The sequence below is a fragment of the Clarias gariepinus genome, chromosome 28 (assembly GCF_024256425.1).
Source record: "Clarias gariepinus isolate MV-2021 ecotype Netherlands chromosome 28, CGAR_prim_01v2, whole genome shotgun sequence".
NCBI lineage: Eukaryota > Metazoa > Chordata > Actinopteri > Siluriformes > Clariidae > Clarias > Clarias gariepinus.
The window spans coordinates 5,027,131-5,047,745 of NC_071127.1; the positions used below are offsets into that span (position 1 = coordinate 5,027,131).

General features: G+C 40.1%; 1 protein-coding gene and 1 non-coding gene across 2 annotated transcripts; both read right to left on the bottom strand.

Moving 5' to 3' along the window:
- Window positions 1-1,612: 1,612 nt before the first annotated feature.
- gga3b (golgi associated, gamma adaptin ear containing, ARF binding protein 3b) lies at window positions 1,613-16,336 on the bottom strand. Its single transcript, XM_053490190.1, has 17 exons — window positions 16,202-16,336; window positions 14,234-14,318; window positions 13,797-13,872; window positions 13,624-13,722; window positions 11,774-11,897; window positions 10,784-10,887; window positions 10,507-10,587; window positions 9,734-9,871; window positions 9,513-9,594; window positions 8,654-8,770; window positions 8,156-8,401; window positions 4,909-4,976; window positions 4,252-4,409; window positions 3,832-4,013; window positions 3,575-3,744; window positions 3,328-3,438; window positions 1,613-3,215 (listed from the first exon to the last, which is right to left on the bottom strand). Exons 1-17 carry the CDS (start codon window positions 16,239-16,241, stop codon window positions 3,105-3,107), a joined length of 1,992 nt encoding a protein of 663 aa, XP_053346165.1. The 5' UTR covers window positions 16,242-16,336; the 3' UTR covers window positions 1,613-3,104.
- Window positions 16,337-16,891: 555 nt separating this feature from the next.
- On the bottom strand, window positions 16,892-16,963 carry trnae-cuc (transfer RNA glutamic acid (anticodon CUC)). Its single transcript has one exon. It is a non-coding gene; the product is annotated as a tRNA-Glu (tRNA).
- Window positions 16,964-20,615: the final 3,652 nt, after the last annotated feature.

Here is a 20,615-nt window from a genome sequence, read left to right on the forward strand (position 1 = left end):
CCCAGAGGAAGCATGTAAAGGGAAAAAAGTAGTGGGCCTAAAACTGAATCCTGTGGAACACCAAACTCCACTAGAGAACTTGCAGAACAATCACCATTAAAGTCTACATATTGATACCGATCGGTCAAATAGGATCTGAGCCAGGAGAGGGCTGTACCCTTAATTCCTACTACATTTTCTAATCTGTGAAGAAGAATACTATGATCAATGGTGTCAAAAGCTGCACTGAGGTCGAGTAATACAAGCATAGTTACACAACCTTGATCAGAGGCCAATAGGAGGTCATTTACTACTTTAACGAGTGCTGGCTCTGTTCTGTGATGAAGCCTAAATCCTGACTGATACAGTTCATGTATGCTATTTCTATGTAGATATGAGCATAGCTGCTCCGCTACTATCTTTTCTAGAATCTTAGAGATAAAGGGGAGGTTTGATATTGGCCTGTAATTGGACAGCTGACAGGGGTCAAGGTCAGGTTTCTTAATAATCAGTTTAATAACTGCTCATTTAAAAGATTTTGGAACATACCCAATGCTGAGTGAAGAATTAATTATTTTCAACAGGGGTTCTGTTATTGCTGGTACTATCTGTTTAAGAAAATGTGTCGGTACAGGATCTAATATACAGGTTGATGACTTTGCAGAAGAGATGAGTGAAATTAGTTCATTCTCTTCAAGGGGAGTAAAGTATTCTAGGTTCTGATCTGACATGGCTAGTTTAACATCTGCATCAATTACATTGTTTGGTTTCAAAGCCTCAATTTTATGCCTAATATTTACAATTTTATTATTAAAAAAGTTCATGAAGTCCTCACTAATACATGATGTTGTTGTGAAGATTTCTGCAGTGGTCTTATTTCTGGTTAATTTGGCTACAACATTAAATAAAAAATCTAGGATTATTTTTGTTATTTTCTATAAGAGTGGAGAGATATGTTGATCTAGCTACACTAAGAGCTTTTCTATAGTTCAGGATGCTCTACTTCCATGCTATTTGAAATACTAACAATTTAGTTTGATGCCATTTACGTTCTAATTTCTGAGCGGTCTGTTTTAAAGTGCGCGTGTGATCGTTATACCAGGGAGCAAGTTTCTTATCTCTAATAATTTTTCTTTTAACTAGAGCTACATTATCTAAGGTATAACGAAAAGTCGACTTTAAATATTCAGTCGCCTGATCGAGTTCTGTGGGGTCAGACGGTGATCTAATCAAAGTTGGGAACTCTGGAAGATTACTGATAAAACTCTGTGTGGTAGTTGATGTGAATGTACGTTTAAAACGGTAGGGCGGCGCTGTGCGTACATTATTACTGTGACACACTTGAATTGAGACAAAATAGTGATCTGCTATAACTTCAGAAAATGGAATTGTAAATTAATTTCTTACATTAATCCCAACAATATTATTAAATCTAAAGTGTGACATGCTTTATGAGTGGCTCCTACTACACACTGATTTACTCCTACCGAGTATATCTATCTATCTATCTATCTATCTATCTATCTATCTATCTATCTATCTATCTATCTGTGTTTTTTCCCCACACAGGTTCATAGTGTAACACTATGAACTATGAAGTTTTAATGTATTAGTGCTTAGAAAATTAACCCACTTTAGTTAATTTAAAAGAGAAATTTTATTTCTGCATGCAGCTGAACAGATCACATGTTCAAACTATTTCCTGTACAACTGTTGCATGACACGAGCACATACTGGACACACACACAGAAGAACTCTTGTATACACACAATCTGCAGTCTGTACAGTTACAGTACGTGGGTTTAAGGGTCTGCATGAGCTGAAAACACCATTGAGAGGATAAGGCAAACACACACACACACACACACACACACACACACACACACACACACATACACACACATACACACACATACACACACATACACACACACACACACACACACACACACACACACACAGTCTCAGTTTCCTGTTTTAAACATTTACAACTTCAGTGATCAGGACAAAAAATTTTATGGCATTGTTTAGACTCATACAGACTGGATACAGTCTCTCTCTCTCTCTCTCTCTCTCTCACACTAATATAAAACAATAAAAGAATTAAAAACACAACGATTAAAAAACACAGTTACATCAATAAATTAAAACACATTAGTTCAGTAAACATAAGATGTAAAATAAACCATGTTGTTTAAGTTAAACAGTATGATTTCATACATAAACAATAAAAAAAAGAGTTCACACTAAAAGGCGACAGACTCTGAGTGAGTTTGCCTCTTGTGGCATGAGGTGTCTGTTAATGTATCACATGTGGGCGTCTCACACTAATGTTATCACCTTGTGAATTGAACAAAAAAACAAACTTTTAATGCCAAGCGAATATAATTTAAAATAGAAATTAATAATTAAAAGTTATGTCGTAAACTTACACACACACAAAAAAAAAATAACAGGAAACTGAAAGACAGTGGCTCCGTCCCCAGACTGTTTCTGATTGGGTGACACTGGATGTATACACCACATGTTTCACATTAAAATTACCGGAAAGAGGTAACAAACCAGGACTGTAAAAGTGATTGACATTTACAGAAGACTTCAGGCAGAGTACGGTGATGAGACTCATAGCCGCGGTAAAATATTTGATTCATACAAACATTTTAAAGAAAGCCGGATGTACGTAAATGACGATCCTGGCAGAAGTGGTTGTTTCGTGTACATTCAGCAAGTGGACTGCCTGATCCTGAAAAATTGTCATGTAACTTTTCATCAAATTGTGGAAGAGACACATTTGTCAATCACTGACAACCTCAACTTGCACATTAGAAGACTTCAACTGGGAGTTATGACCTTGTTTCAAGACAGAGAAAGACAGAGACTGCAGTAGCTGTGATTTCCTTTTCAGAGACGATTTGATGTCCACGTGTGAAATCTCAGGGTTAGCATCAGCGCTGTAGCTCAAAGTGACTAGAAGCTAACCTGGACCCTGAAACACACTCTCATCATTTACAGCTTTAATAAAACACAATTTAATAAATAAACCAGAAGTTTTCTAACAGATGTCTAAGACAGCTCTTGCTTTGTGTGTGTGTGTGTGTGTGTGTGTGTGTGTGTGCGTGTCAGCTCTATAGGTTTCCCCATCTCTCTGGTGGAGGAAACTGGTCCAGCTCACACACTTCACAGTACTGTCTCTCACCGAGGAGGAACATCAGCTTGTAGCGCAGACGCACCTTCTCCTGCAACACACACACACACATTTAACAATTAACACACTGTGTCATGGCTTCAGATGGCAAGAAGAATGCTGTTTCTCCTCGGTGTGTGTGTGTGTGTCAGTGAGTGGATTACCTTAAGCGGATTAGCGAGAAGCATAACCTGTGTGATGGAGGAAGGGGGCAGAATGGGGTTAAAGGGTGCTAGCTCAGCTCCTGATGGACTCTGAAGCTTCACCTTCATAGACTGAGAGAGACAAATATGTCAGTATACACCTTTAGAAGTGTGTATCTTGAGGCCATCTGATGTGTGTGTGTGTGTGTGTGTGTGTGTGTGTGTGTGTGTGTGTGTGTGTGTGTGTGTGTGTGTGTGTTTGTGAGACCTTGGGCACTGCAGCCTGTAGCTCTATGTTCTTTACAGCGAGAGGAGCCGTGTTCAGCATGGACACCACAATGACCAGGACATCCGGTCTCCCAGGAGGACACTCAGAGCCGAAGTGCAGGAGGACACGTACTCCGTCTTTATCATACGCGGTCACAGGAAGAGCCTTACCTACACACACACACACACATATTTATTCATGCATATATACACCTGACATAGAGATGATGTGGAGTGTGTTATACTGATTATACTGACTGGTTTTGATGGAGTCGAGGGGGACATGCAGATTGCTGAGAGACGCCTCAGAGCGCACAGGGGTTCCCTGTAGAGAGTGCAGGGGCGAGCCGGGCGTGGTGGAGCTGATAAACGGATTGGAGGAAAGTGAGGAGGGTGCGGAGAACCCCACACCAACTGCTATGATGGGCGGAGCTGAGACACTACAGAATGAAAAGCACTTCTATAACATCCAGCAGTTAAAAAACACACACACGCACGCACGCACACTCATATTCATTTAATATTTTATTTTTATTTACAGAACCCACACTTCAAATATTTTTCTAAAACTCTACAGGTAAAGATTTCGAAATGGTTTGTACTGCACCTCTTCTAAACAGGTTATTTATTACCCAGAAAGCACTACTGTGTCAAAGCACTGTAGGAGCCGTGTCTCACCTTTTCACCTCTCCAAGGTTTAGCATGGCGAGATCCTGCAGCCCCTGAGTCACCACGTCAGGGTGTGTGTGGTGGCTTATGGAGTGTGTAGGAGGAAACACAGTTCCTGGTGCTGCTGCTCCACCAGAGAACAGGTCGAGTCCAGGAGGAGCAGGAGCCTGACACAGGTGTCAGGTTATTATAGATAAAGTATATAATGGAGAACATACTGTATATATCACTATATACAGAATATAATCAGTATAAACACCTGATAAATAAATAATAACATGTTCTAAATGATAAAGATAAATAAAGGCCCAAAACATCAACTGAACAATTATGTTGTTATGTCATAATGACACTGCCTCCACAGGCTTATATGGTAGGGACTAGGCATTGGTCATCACTTAATAATTTCAGGGTAAGAACCCTCCTTCTTACCCTGAAATGTTCTCTCATCATGCTTATTCAGGATGTAGATCCACAATTTTTAGTTTAGATCCACAATTATCGTCAAACAAGTCATCATTATCATCACTGTCATCATAATAATCATCATTACCATCACCATCATCACTGTGCCAGCGGAAGCAGCCATGTGCTCCTGGCCTGTGAACCTCTTATAGAGTTCAGGTCGCTAACTGCCCCAAATATGGGACATGAGGGAGCAGGTACCTGTAAAGAAGTCCATGACACGTCTTCCAGTTTGGGTCTGCTCTGTACCAGAGGAGGATCATTTAGCCCTGCATTTATAATAACAACAATGACTATGATAAGAATAACACTATACATGAAAAACAACATACAGTTAAAGTCGGAAGTTTACATGTACTTAGCTTAGAGCTCCTCAGAGTTTATGTTAAAAAAAAAACTATAGTTGTTATAAGTCAGTTAGGATTTCATGCATAAGAGGAGTAATAACAATTACTTGTTATTACTAAAAACAATTATCTAACTTATAGGTCGGTATCACATTTCATGTTATGCATGTCAGTTCACATAGACTCAGCTGACTGTGACTTTAAATGGCTTTAAGAATCCCAGTTCGGGTGATGCTGCAGCTTTCCGCAGCTGTGGGCCTAGAGAGAGCACCATGGGACCACACAGCCATCATATCTAATATTAACATGCCAACTCTTCCATGATCTCTCCATCTCTCTCCCCTCCTTTGAGCTACCACCATTAGCTTGGAATTAGAACGTAGCCGATACACATAGTCTCCCTGGAGGGCCCCACAGGGGTCTGGTTTCTGTGACTGAGCCTGCCTGATAATCAGCTTTTTTGTTCAAGAAATCGGCAGAACCCATAAAGCGATATAGGTTTTAGCGATTACGCCACCATTATTTTGCCCGGGTCCATAAGGAGGTGGAAGCTGGAAACCACAAAGCCCAAGAATGAGGTGGTTGTGGAATTGGGACTTCTTCAACTTGACAAACAGGTTGTTTTGCAGGAGAAGCTGAAAGACCCATTGCACACGGAGCTACTAAATCATTCGTCTATCCAAGTAGACGAATGAGAAATGGTTAAGACAAGTGGAGTGACAAATAAACCCTAACAAGAGTGCTTTTGAGTACTTCTCCAGCTTCTCCAGTTACTTGGCCAGCTGTTCTGGAGAGGATAAAAAGAACAACCTGTTCCTAGGTGGAGAGGAACCTGGGAGCAGGTCGATCACACAATGGAAAGGTATATGGGTTTCTGGGCATTTCATTAAGGAAACACAGACTTGAGGTCCCAGTAGTCTCGCGATTGACCTGGTAGGTCAACTGGCTCTGGAGGTGCTGGGTAAGTGGGTTGTATCCACTTCAAGCCACACTAGTAGTACTGAGACCATTAGAGGAGACGGCCAGGTCAACCAGTCAATTGTATGGAAGCCCCTGTGGAGGGCATCAGAGTGGAAGTGAGGAAAATATCGTGACCTTGTTCCAAACAAAAATATTAAAATGTTTGACAATTAAACACAAAATTCTCACATCTTTTCAAGGCAGATTCTTTCACTTTTTTTCACTTTTCTTTGTGTTTTCTTTTTTTAATTTTTCTTTTGTCTTTCCTATACTGGAGCAATGGGAATTCGCTCTCAGGCCTGGTGTGAACAAATGTCTGCACATCAAGTCTAGGGGGCCTATATAGCAGCCAGGTGTTGCACATCTCTCCTGAATATCTTCATAAGGCCTGGCCTAGCGACCGTGCGAGAGGGTGGCTGCAGATCTGACTGTGCAGAAATTTATGGTGTAGTTACCCACATAATTGCTTGTCGTGAGACCTGCGGCAATACTGATTTGTCTTTGGACAGTATCTATACAACTTTCACTCTTTGTTCTGCAGGATCTTACCATGACATGTTAAATGTCTGATGTTTTTTGAAGTAACAGACGTACATGACATCAGGCATGTAAACAAATAAGTGTTAATAAATAGAGTTTTTTCTGACAGAAAATGTGTTTGCATGTTTGACTGTATATTTCCTGGGGGGGCACTGGTGGTTTAGTGGTGGGTGTTTCACCTGCCATGCGAAAGGCCTGGGTTTGATTTCCAACCAGTGCCCAAACCCCAGCCACTGGATACAGTGGCGGTTCCAAGCCCGGGAAAAAGGGAGGGTTGCATCAGGAAGGGCATCCGGCGTAAAACCTGTGCCAAGCTTGTATGTGCGGACCAAGTGTCCGCTGTGGCAACCCCTTGACGGGAGCAGCTGAAAGATCAACCACAACTAACATCATTAAGCTTATCGAAGCACAGTCAACAGACAAAGCGACCCAGTCATAAATCTTTAAAATATTACATGTACAAAAAATTGTACAGGAATTTGTGGAGAGACTAGAGGAAACAGGTACAAAAGTATCCATATCGGGCGTAAAACAAATGTGAAACTTATAGAACCAGAAAGGTACTCAGCAAGAAGAAGCCACTGCTCCAAAATCACCCAAAAAAAAAGAAAAAAAGATTGCAGCAGCACATGGGGAGTTAAAGTCTGTCTTTTTTTTTACAAAAAATTTAGAAAAAAAGAGGCTTGCAAGCCGAAGAAGACCATCACAACTGTGAACCACGAGGGTGGCAGCACAATGATGTGGAGTGATTTGCTCCAGAAGGGACTGATGTACTTCACAAAATAGATGTCATCATAAGGAGGGAAGATTATGCAAATAATTTGAAGCAGCATCTCAAGATATCAGCCAGTAAGTTAAAGCTTGGTCGCAAATGGTTTCTCCAAATGGAATGGCTTAAAGACAACAAAATCAAGGCATTGCAGTGGTCCTGACTGACCTCAATCTAACACAAAATTTATGGGCAAAACAGAAAAAAAATGTACAAACAAGCCCCACAAACCTGACTCAGTTCTAACAGGATGAATGGGTTAAATTTACAGCAACTTATTGTAAGAAGATTGTTGAAGACAATGGGAAACATCTAACCCAAGTTACACAATTTAAAGAAAAAATTCCAAATACTAATTAGGTGCATGCAAATCTCCGACCCACTGCAAATGTGATGAACGAAATAAAAGCTAAAATGAAACTAAAATCTCTTTGCTATTATTCTGACATTTCACGTTTTTTTTTTTTATTAAAATAATGATTCTAATCATCCGGAGTAATTTCGAACAAATGCAGTAGAGGTTTTCGATGCTGACAAGTGGGCAAAAATCACACAAAAATGAACAAATTAAAAAGTAGCTTAAGAGAGAGAGAATAAAAAAAAAAGATGATTTTTTGGGTGAATAACACGCACTAAAAAATTTTTTCCCAATATTAAGGTATTCAGATGCTCGGATGTGTTGTGGCTGGTGTTTACAATTAAGTTTAATTAAGTACAAGTGTATTAAAACATGAGAAAAATTTTTTTTTTAGTAATTGCCTGCATGAACTTGATAAGGAATTTGCAAAGAATAAAAAATACTGAACGAAACATAATTAGTAGGGGAAGTCACCTAGGGACAGCAGCTCATCGTCAAGCAAAGAGTGGGCCGGCGATGGCTCTAAGGCTCTGTGAATCGGGCTGCTGGTCTGACTGGCAAATCCTCCAGGCAATCGGCGAGGAGGGGGCGGGATCACCGGAATACTGCAGGCGGTCTGAGTGGTCAGAGATGCTCCTGAGGCTAGAGTGGGAGGAGTTGTCTGAGGAGCAGGCGGTTCATCCAGACCAGCCAGATCAATGAGTGTGTCTGTCTCACAACCTGAGGAACACAAGCGGTAACAAATTGTATGATACTACAGAAGAATAATATTAAAAGATATTAGATGAAATGTAATAAGAAAAAACATGTTTGGGAAAACTGGTTTTCTTTTAGTTTAGATCGCTGTCCTTATAGTAAAGGTTACAGTGTATATGCAGCTGTAACAAAACAATAAAAACAATCCATGGTGTGTGTGTGTGTGTGTGTGTGTGTGTGTGTGGTGTGTGTGTGTGTGTGTAGCTGTGTATTTACCTTTCCCGATGGCTGGTTTCGGTTTCTCAGTATCCTCTCCATCCATCTCGCCCTTTACTACCTTCTTATAAATGTTTATAACTCTCTCCAGCTCATCACTAGCCTGAAGAATTTCGCCTGCTCACACACACATACACACAAAAGTGGCGTCGTGATGTGTAATTTAAAATACTGGCACCCTTTATAATCTTCTCATCACTGGCCTAAAGAACTTTTACACAGAAAATGTATTAAAATTGTATCACTATAATCACCCACTCATCTCTCTTTTTCGTCTCTCTCGCTCACATCTCTCTCACTCATCTCATTCACATCACATTCGCTTACTTCTCACTCGTCAAGCTGCTCTCACTTGCTCATCTCGCTCTCATCACACTCGCTCATCACATTCACTTCTCGCTCACGTCTCACACCTCACTCTCTCATCTCTCTCTCACTTATATCCCATAAATCGCATTCCCTCATCTCACTCATCTCTCTTACTTATTCAACTCTCTCATTCACTCATCTATTTCACATCACTCTCTCGCTCATCTCTCTCACTCGCTCATTATTCCACATCTCACTCACTTCACTCAAAAGTAGAGCCGTGCTCTCCTCCATAAGTCATTGTCTGCGAATTTAAAATAATGGCGCTCTTCTGCGTTTTATAATACGCATATCATCTAACAATAAATCATTTCAGATTACTTTGTGGTCTTCACACTTGACTTGGTTATGATGATCACTCTGAAACACTGCTCTCTGTGACTTTCTGAAATGTTTAGTTCACTTATGTCTAAACTTGTGTAACTGCTACTTAAGTTTATTCTGCATTGCAGCTGTGCACAAGTCCAGTCGGTTCCTTTTTTTTTTTTACCCAAACTAGTGTCGTGGTCCTCTGTCTCTGTGGCCAGTTTGAATGCTGTGCGTCTTAGTTTGTCACAGCGCTCGTACAGCTCCTGCACACAGAGTGTGTGTGTGTGTGTGTGTGTATAAGAGAGAGAAACAGACAGAGACAAAACTTTGCATAAAACACAATCTCTTATTAAGTGTATCAGAGATCGAGAATGTGTGTTCACTCTGGAGTTCCTGCCTCACCTTCATAAGGTCACGGTCTGCGTCTGATGACCCGTCTTGGTCGTAATGACTCAGCATCTCGCTCAGCAGCTTGACGTTATTGTTTACTTCCTCCAGCGTGTGCATGCGTTTGGTCATTTTCTGAACCCGAACGTCGTCCTGCACGCAGAGCCAATCACGGATCAGGGATGGTAACAGGCCCCGCCCACAATCTTACATCTGCACACCTGAGCAGCTCTTTCGCAAAATTATTGATTCAGTCCAATTAATTATTAATCTGAATGGTGAGAAGTAAAAGATCAATATCGATACATACTGAACAGATGTATAAATGTGTTTGTGTGTGTAAATAAGATAAGCTACACAGGTAAAAGGGTGATAACAGATACCTGATAAGCCCAGTTTCTTTAACGTATTACTCCAATTACTCCTGCAAACTCCGTCTAATAACCTTGAGTACTAGTTGCCAAGTCAATGCGAAATGAGAGGGCAGAGCCAAGAGAGACCATTGTGGTGTGGGTTACTTCAAAATGTGAAACACCAAGAGAGAACCCCGCAATACCACAGACACAAGGTTATAAATCACACCGTGTTGCTTTCATACCTTGTTGTCATGGTAATTAACTATCCTCATCTTCCACCTAACATTTCTCTTAAGAAATATTATAAGAGCGTCTGCCAAATGTCTAAATGTAATTTTTTTATTCAGTTTTTTATAAACTGAATAAAACATTATTTATGATAAAATTAAAACAGTAAAAGCATTACATTTGTGTGTTTAACAGTTTCCCCACCTCCTTCACCATGTTCTTGATCAGCCTGTTGGCCTCCTGAAGATCCTCAGGGTTCTTACTCCGAAGAAGCTCTGCTAACAACTACACACACACACACACACACACACACACACACACAGCTTATAATGTACTTTTCAAACAGTGTTCCATGTGTGCTGAACAAAACACCTCAAGGAAATAATCAGCTTTTTTTTTTACATTAGCCGATTACTTTCCAATAACAGCAGCACACACACAGTGTTTAGTGTAGAAGTCATCAGGTATCAGATGACCTCACCTTGCCCATGTCCTCGTTGTCGAACACGGGGTTTTTGGGCCGAGAAGGTGGAGACGGGATCAGAGTTTTATCAACCGGGAGCTCAGGGTCGGAAGAGATGAGTCCTGCACCAAACGTTAACAACATTATTAATATGTTATCATATATATAAATTGTATTATTACTATAAATCGTATAATTGTATGGGTAGAAATGCCTGAAATGCATTGTGTGTTTTATATTTTCTTAAATAGACATGCTTACTTTTCAAAAACTTTCTAATACATTGATGACTGCGTAGATGTACAATAGTTTATGTACAAAAAAAAAAAGGATGAATTTTTGGTTTGTAAAATGGCACACCTCACCCAATCAGTCTACAATGTGCCAGTATAGTCCATAACATCATGTAAATATACTCCAAGGGCTTCAGTTAATGTTCATTTTAACCATCGGAAAAGGGTAAAAGTGAGATTTAATCGTAAGATAGTTGTTGGTTCCAAAAGGGATGATTTGAGTATTTCAGAAACAGATTTTCAGATTTTCACACACAAGTCTAAACACAACAAAGCAATAAACATCCGGTGATCAGAAATGCCTTGTTGATGAGAGACAGATCAGAGGAGACCAGCCAGAAGGAATCAGGCTGAAAGAAAGGCTACAGTTCGTCCAATAATCATCTGTATAACCTGAAGACGATCTCAGAACAGCACACAACAGAAGAAGAAGCAGGAAATTAAGACTACAGTGCATACAAGTTCACCTAAAACTGAAGACTGAAAAAACCTCACCCTCTGATTGAAATTTTGTACAGAATCTACAAAAAAGTTTTGCGCACTCTGTGTAGTGCCTTGCAACGGTCAATAAGCACAAAAGTATTTGCCTCCTGCCCTTCAAAACTAATAGATCAGTTCCTCTTTCTGTATATGTGCTGCCTTAAAATGTCTAAAGCTCCACCTCTTGTGAAGGTGAAGGTGTAGAGTGATGAAGCTCGGTGTTGGATGTAGTCACCTTGTCTCCTCAGTGTCTGGTACGCTTCATTAATCTTGACCTCGTTAGGGAACGCTACAGTCCAGCTGTACAGCATCTCAATAATCTTAGTCTTCACTCTCTCAGAGACACTTTCACCCATGTACTGAGAAAGACAGAGAGAGAGAGAGAGAGATGGTACTTGGATAACAACCACATGTCTTATATCATACATTACAAAATGTAGAACATTCATTACATTTACTGTAATTTACAGGAAGCTTCTAATAAATATCTGAACTGGCAGAGAAAGAGAGAGAGAGAGAGAGAGAGAGAGACAGAGAGAAAGAGAGACAGACAGACAGACAGACAGACAGTTCAAAGTGATTCTTGCTCCATTTTTTTTTCGGTTACGGTAATGGAGACAAGCTCAGTTGTGTTGTCTCAAATTGGACAGTTCTCTTTGGCTTTAATGGGAAATACGATAAGATTCAGTACACCAGTAATACCAGGATGATGTAGAAAAATCTAACAAACTGTAGAATATCTGAGACTTTTTGCATTAATGCTGTATGAGACTGAAGGACACAACAGGTCATTTCCAAACTCTGAATAAAAAACATATAATACAAAGAATAATGAAATAATTTGTTTGTAACAAATTCACTAAAATAAATCTCAGATACTGACCAATTTATGCATGAACTTGGAGGCGTCCAAGGTTTTCCCCACTTGGAAGGTGGGTTCAGGACTAGAATCTCCTACAGTTTGGTACTGTACTGTACTGTTTTGTACGCTCCAATGGACTCCATTCAACAGACCATCTGTTATAATGAACTTTCAGCCTTCAAACACACAGTATGACTGTAGATCAATCAATGTAACCCTCGGCTTGCTCACTATAACCCTCGATCATTTTGAGTCATACACATTTTCAGAATTTTTATTTGACTCTAAAATTTTATTGAACTTGGTATTCCACAAGAGTGTTTTTTTTCTATTTAGAGTGACTTGCTATATAGTGTTTCATTTCAGGCTTAATTGCACTCAAGGAAAATCAAGCACTTCATAAAAAATACACAAGCTGTGGCAACTCTGGCGGTGTGCTGGAGTACATCACCGAGACATTGACAAGTTGCTGTGGGTTGCAGCGTAGGGCCTCCATGGATCTTGTTTGTCAGGACTTGTTTGTCCTGCACATCCCATGAGAGCTTAACCGGATTGGGTCTGGGTAGTTTGGAGGCTGGCTCGGTGGTGATTTATACTGCACTGCCTTTTCTCTAGAACCTGACCGGATGAGCTAGCCTTTGGTAACCACATGCATGGGTGAGCCTTGGGTGCCTGTGATACTGTGAGTTTACTGGTATATAAATGATAATTGATGTCAATGTGGTAATGTTATGGTTGATTGGTGTATACAAACAGTAGTACATAATGTGATACGCAGTTTTCACTGCTGTCAGCAGTAGTCGTGTTGATTCTTTCCTTTACTCTTAATGGCCAGTGGTGGTACAACGATTATGACTTTGGGTTACTGATCAGAAAGCCAGGAATTCAAGCCACAGCACTACCAAGCGACCACTGTTGGGACTTAAACCTTAATCCAGAGGTGGTGTATTATGTCTGACCCTGAGTTTAAACACCAACTCCCTAACAAGCAGGGATATACAGTATGGTACAAAGAAAGAACTTTAATTTGCTGAAAACTTTCTCTGATATACTCTTATAAGTTACTCTTCAGAACACACACACATTACTTCTCTTTCACTCAGCAAACATACACATTCCATCATTCAGCTTCTTAAATTTCTCAAAGTTACATAAATAAAAAAACAGTCTAGAACACCACAAGACAGTCTCTGGCTCACTGCAGAAAGACTAAAAGTCCTCACCTTGGGGGAAACCACTTTGATGAGCTCGTTTAAGAACCTGTATTTGCCCACTTCGTTGTGAAATCGTCTGCCACAGTTCTTCATGCAGGCCTCCAACACCTGCAAGAGATACAAGTCACACCAGAGGTCTTTATAAGTGAGTTTGTGTGTTTGTGTGTTGTGTGATCACTTACAGTTAAAGCCTGGAGAGCCTCCCATTCCTGAGGGGAGTGGATTTTGTGAACAAGAAGCTGTACAGAAATCTGTGGACTACACACACACACACACACACACACACACACACACAGATTTAACAAGAAGAAAATTAAAACTCAAACCAAAGAATAAAAAATATGAGATTCCTGTATGGTGTTACACCAGATGATGTTACACTTCTGAGTGGTGGCTCAGAGGGCTAAAGCACTGAGTTACTGATCAGAAGATCCCCAGGTTGCCACTGTTGGCACAATCTTATCTGCTCCAGAGGCATTGTATAATGGCTGACCCTGCACTCTGACCCCAGTTACGCTGGGATATGCGAAGAATGAATTTCATTGTGCTATAATGTACGTATATGTGACAAATAAAGGGTTAACCTAACTGTTTCCTGCTTCAATCCCATAATACTCACCCTTCCAGTTCCTTGTTGATCTGGTCACAGAAGCCGATGATGTACTCCCAATCCTCCTGCCTGTTAGTCGGGTGAGTGGCTTTATCTGAAACGCATAAGATAAGATTTACATTTAACACCACTCACTCATTATCAAAGATGCTGCGATTTGCTTTGGGGAAGACAAAAATAGAAAGGATTAGGAATGAGTATATTAGAGGGACAGTGCAGTTAGAAGGATTTGGGGATAAAGTTAGAGAGGCCGGATTAAGATGGTTTTAATTTGTGCAGAGGAGAGATGAGGGTTATTTAGAGAGGAGAATGTTAGAGATGGAACTACCAGGCAGGGGGAGATAAAGAAGACCCAAGAGGAGGTTTATAGATGTGGTGAGGGAGGACATGAAGGAGATTGGAGTGACAAATGAAGATGTGGTAGATGGAGACAAATTATCCACTAAAAGCAGCCAAAGAAAGAAGAAGATTACCTGCTTATTGTTCATCATTTGATCATTCATTTCTTTAACCAGTAAGGTATTAACTCATTGCTTTAATGAAAGTCATTCATTTATTCATCATTTCATCAATTTGTTTGCTGACTGATTCATCTGGTCTACTTACTTCTTAGTTTATTCAAGAGTTTACTATTTCATTAGGTCTTTCATTTATTTAATCATGTGGTTTTACATACATTCTTTCAATCATTTAAGCAATCAACATGTCACTTCTATTGAGCAATGCATTTGTTACTACTCTTGCTTGTTGTTGTTAGTCTTCAAGGCTGCTCTCAACAAGGGGTCGCCATCCAATCCACACATAAGCTTGGCAGGTTTAATGCTGGATGCCCTTCCTGATGCAATCCTTCCATTTCATCTGGGCTTGGGACCAGCAACCGCATCCAGTGGCTGGGGGTTGTTCAGTGGCTTCTAACTAGGGCCTTCCACATAGCAATGCGAGTAACCTACAACTGAGTTCCTACAAAGTTCCTACTCTTGCTACTATGCCTCTCCTACTGACACAGTTGCTATATTCTACTTTAGTCTATTTTGTTATTTACTCATTAGCTTATACAGTAAGTCATTTAATAATTTATTTAATGTTTTTTAATCATTTCTCATCAGTATTCCATTGCCTGTTCCGTCATCCAGGAATTCTTCATTCATTCTGTCCTTCACTTCACTTATTTAACTATTTGTGAATTTATCCAGGGGTGGCACACTGGCTTAGTGGTTAGCACTGTTGCCTTGCACATCCAGGGGTGAGGCTTTAAGTCCCACCTTCGGTCTGTGTGGGTGGGTTTTGAAAGTTCTCCCTGTGCTTGGTGGGTTTCCTCAAACATTCCCAGTCACTGTATACAGGTATAGACCATGAGTGAGTGATAATTCCTCCAGTAATCGAATGTTTAATTATTCATTCATTCATTCATTCATTCATTCAGGTTCACTGATTTACCATTTGGTCATAGTTTATTTATCTGCTTGTCATGAGCATTAAAAGCACCAAAGGAAAGTGCTGCATCATCATCATCAGTGTACTAATTATGTTTAAGAGAAGTGAAACAGATCCTTCACATAGTTTTTGTGCAGAATACACACTATTAATCTGAGTCTCACCCTGCAGAACTAATTAACAATGCAGAATTATACAGAGTGATAATGTGCATCATTATACACTTCATTATCACATAATACACTGTTTGTTAAACCTAAACCCAGGAAGTAAGTGTGTGTAAATCAATCTATCCTTCTATCTTCTGATCCACACAGTTGCCATTAAGCCCAGATGATTGTCTTTAAGATGATCTGACGAACCACTGCAGAAGGTCTTGATCTCAGAAACACACCTAATGTTTATTAGGGCGGATTTTAATCTCCAGTCCGAGCAGGAATGCGTTTACGCAATCAAACCGCGACACAACAAAACAGGAAGAACCACACGATCTAAACCGTATTCATGTCCTAAATCAAATCCAGTGTGTGATTATACACTTACTAAGCCATGATTCGAGAGTCTCTCCTTCCTGATACGCCATCTCGCCTCATAGTCTCACCCGCATTTCATTTTATCCTAGAGACTGTCACTCCCCGAGACAACGGCCCCCACTGCTCTACACTGCGCATGCGCAACATCACCGCGCATGCGCACCGAGAGACGGCTGTTCCGTCACAGTCGCTTACTTTCACTATTTAACGACTTTATAATGACGTTTATTTTTGGTTTAGGTTTGGTTATTGCAATTCCTGATCTATTTACAAATGGTGATATTTAACCCAAATTGTTTTAAGCTAAAACACAGTATTGGTGCTATTTTATTTTTAATGTTAACCATTTTAATACAGAAAATGTGTGTGCTAATAAAACTACTGAAGTTTATATAACATTAAAATGACCAATCTGGTACAATAATCATTTAAAATGCAAATTATTCATAATTCTTTATAAGTGTAGAAGTCATGACTTGTAAGAAATTATTGCTTAAATTTGTTTTGGCCTAAAAAGCTTAAAAGCAGAATATCTGTAGTGTCCTAACCATGTCAAATTCATGTTGCATATACTTAACAATTTTGAAATAATACACTTTCACTGTTCACGTGACGTACAACTTTGTGTTAACGTTTTGTGTGGATAATGTTAGATTCTATTTCTACATTTTTCTGTATCGTAAGGAAACAAAAGTCGTAGTTCCCTGACCGGGAATCGAACCCGGGCCGCGGCGGTGAGAGCGCCGAATCCTAACCACTAGACCACCAGGGAAGTTAATGTTTGAGCAACACACAACGATATATAAAGACGGCAGTTTTAAAGTCGGAAAAGTGTTTAACACATCATGGGCATCAAATCACCTCACAATGTTTTTGTGAAGCAGAAAAACTGCTGAATGAGACCTTTTCTTTCATTCTTCTACTCTTCTAACTCTACGTCATTTGGATGATTTTATAAATTACTATGAAATATAAATCAAATGTCTTAGATTTCCAAATAGAGTTTTTATAGTTTCAGCATCAAAATTTATGGTTTGCTAATACACAATTAATGTTTGACATTATGACATATTTCGTTGAAGCACTAAAATATTTAGTTACTTTAGCAAATTTATTATTATTATTATTATTATTATTATTATTATTATATTTTTAATGAACTTATGTGTAAAGGTGATCTACAGTATGTGGATTTTTAAAGGAGCTACAGCTCTCTGGGTTGTAATTAAATTCAGACTAATCCGTCCTCCTAATCTGATGAGGTCTCACCATCTAACACACCACTACAAGAACAACAATACTAAAATAAGGACACTTTAAATACAGCTCACTTCTCAGTTCCATGCTAACTTGCTAAGATCCATATGCTTTTCTGTACTCATAGCAGAGTCAGTTTCATAAATCACAGCAAAGTTATTTAAGCAACTTAATATTTATTCTTTTTTTACTATTAAGTTTTATCATCCAGATAATAAAACTTAGCAAATAATCAGCAGTTGTTAACAGCATGTCATATTGTACATTTATTCGTTTACAGTTACAATTATAAACATAATTAGCTTCTGTTCTTACTTGCTTTTAAGTAGCTATAAAACTCTTTAAGACAGAGAAAAAAGAAAAACACATCTTGTCATGTTTCCAAGAAACCACAAAACATGAATAACCATCTTCCAACAGAAATACTTTCTCTAGCTTTGACAGTACTTGCACCCTGACTCTTCCTTAAGCACTCCTATGTGTGTCTTTTGTCCAAACCTAGAGAGACGGACATTTATGGAGAGGACAAGACCCCGAAGGCCAACAGTGTAAGATACACTGGGGGAAATCAAGACATTAAGTGATGTGGCTCAATCTGTGTGAACAAGTAACTTAATTGTTCAGTGGACATTGTCAAAAAGCATTTCTTCTTAAACAGAGGATATGTGACACATGTTGTTCTCACAAGGCACTAATCAGCTCTGGTGTTTTTCCATCACAGAACTTCCTATGGTTGTTATTTCTGCAGCTTTTTCCTAATCCCAATGGGAGGATTGCTGAACAAAAAGGCAAACAAAGCTGAAGGACAGACTAAAATCCGAACCTGCTTTATCTAAACCATCTTGATGGTGCAATTGTTTGTGACCCATGCTCACATATTGTATAAGCACTTCACCCTCACCATGTGATTGAAAGATGAACTAAATGCAAAAGGAGCTAGCTTATAAAGAGATCCTTAAGAACAGAATGTTAATTCTAAAGCACAATGATGCACTAGACATTAGATGTACAATCATATATCTGTTGCTTTGCAAAAATATATTGGCACCCCTGCTGCCCTGTTTATCAATGGAAAAGATCATGCAGTAAGTGATAGTGAGGGGTAATACAGTACATAACAGCAAAAATATGGTGGGTCATGAATCTGATTCTTGAAACCATAACATTCAGTAACTTTTAGTAGACACCCTATTGGTGGAGTGAACTTCCTGTGGCTGAAGTCACATATTTCAGAGGTGGTATCAAAACTTTTCGAGATTATTTTTGTAATATGCCAACAGTTGGCAGCACAAGTTTGCATGTACTGTCACAGGGAGCACCATATTAATAAGTCAGTGAGCCAAAACCATATGGCAAAAGCAACATGATCTGCTGTGCGCTAATCTCTAAACTTTTTAAATCTCCTCATATAATTATTTCCATCCATCTAGGACCGTGTGTAGTCTAACTAGGGACTTTTCTTCTTCTTTTTTTTTAAACCATGGAAGGACCTCCGGTCAACATTCACATGCTGTGGGCAATTTGGACATGCCAATTAGCTTAATCTGCATGTCTTTGGACTGTTGGAGAAAATCAGAGTACCAAGAGAAAACCAGGAGTATGAGGAAAACAGGCAAATGCCATGCACACAGACCCAGAGACAGTGATTGAACCAGGAGCCTACAGGTGGAAGGCAACAGTGCTAACCATGAGACAGCATGCTGCCATAATTAGTGCAGTGAGTCAAATACTCTGAATGGAAGCTTTGGGTGTCTTTTTAGCATAAAATATTTAATCATATACTATTTAAATTTAAAATCCTTTGCTGCTTATCAAACAACATTCAAAACTAGAGAGGTACATTTCCTGAAGAAAATGTGAGTGGTGCTTGCCGTGGCGAAACTCTGGCCGTCCATATCTCTGACAATGGGATCTTGATAGCAACATGCTAATATAGCTAGCATCAAGCTAGCACCATGCTAATCAGCTAAACATTGTGCTAATTACACTAGCATGATGCTAGGAACATTCTATACATGTTATTAGCGAAAAGTTAGCATAATGCTAGCGACATGCTAATAGCGTTAGCATCATGCTAGCGATGTGCTGATGAAATTAGCATACCGCTAGCAAGATGCTAATTTTGTTAGCATCATGTTAGCAAAATGCTAATCGCGTTAGCATCATGCTAACAGCATGCTAATGAGGGTGCTAGGGGGCGTGGCTCATGAGCATGATGATAAATGCAAAAGAGTGTCTCTACGACAGTCAGATCCACAGTTAAATCAATGTTAAGTCTGTAGGTGGTTAATTGCCCCCTGCGGGGCAATTAACCACCCACCCCTTAGAAAAGTCACAGCACCCCGTTCCCGAAGATGGGCCGCACGGTTTGACACCTCACTCATGGGACTCAGTCAAAGTTGGTCTCAATGTTAAGTCTGTGGGTGGTTAATTGCCCCCTGCGGGGGCAATTAACCACCCACCCCTTCAAACAGTCAGAGCACCCTACTCCCGAATAAGCCGCACGGTTTGACACCTCATTCATGGGTTCACGACGAACGGTGCAAGACTCAGTCAAAGTTGTTCTCAGTGTTAAGTCTGTGGGCGGTTAATTGCCCCGCAGGGGGCAATTAACCACCCACCCCTCAGAAAAGTCACAGCACCCTGTTCCCGAAAATGGGCCGCACAGTTCGACACCTCACTCATGGTACTCGGTCAAAGTTGGTCTCAATGTTAAGCCCCTTCAAACAGTCAGAGCACCCTACTCCCGAATAAGCCGCATGGTTTGACACCTCATTCGTGGGTCTACGACGAACGGTGCGGGACTCAGTCAAAGTTGTTGTCAGTGTTAAGTCTGTGGGTGGTTAATTGCCCCCTGCGGGGGCAATTAACCACCCACCCCTTCAAACAGTCAAAGCAACCTACTCCCAAAAAAGCCGCACGGGTTGACACCTCATTCATGGGTCTACGACGAACGGTGCGGCACTAGTAATTTTTTAAAATTCCCATTATAAGTCAATGGGCAAAGTCGCCAAAATCCCCATTCAAATTCTATGGGGCAACTTTGGGGACCTCTCTTGCCCCGGGGGTCGAACTTATTCCCCTGTGCGGGGTATCATCTGACACAGGCTGCAATCCTCTTCAAATGTGGTAAATCTGACGTCTCTACAAATTTCACTCTCTGCGCT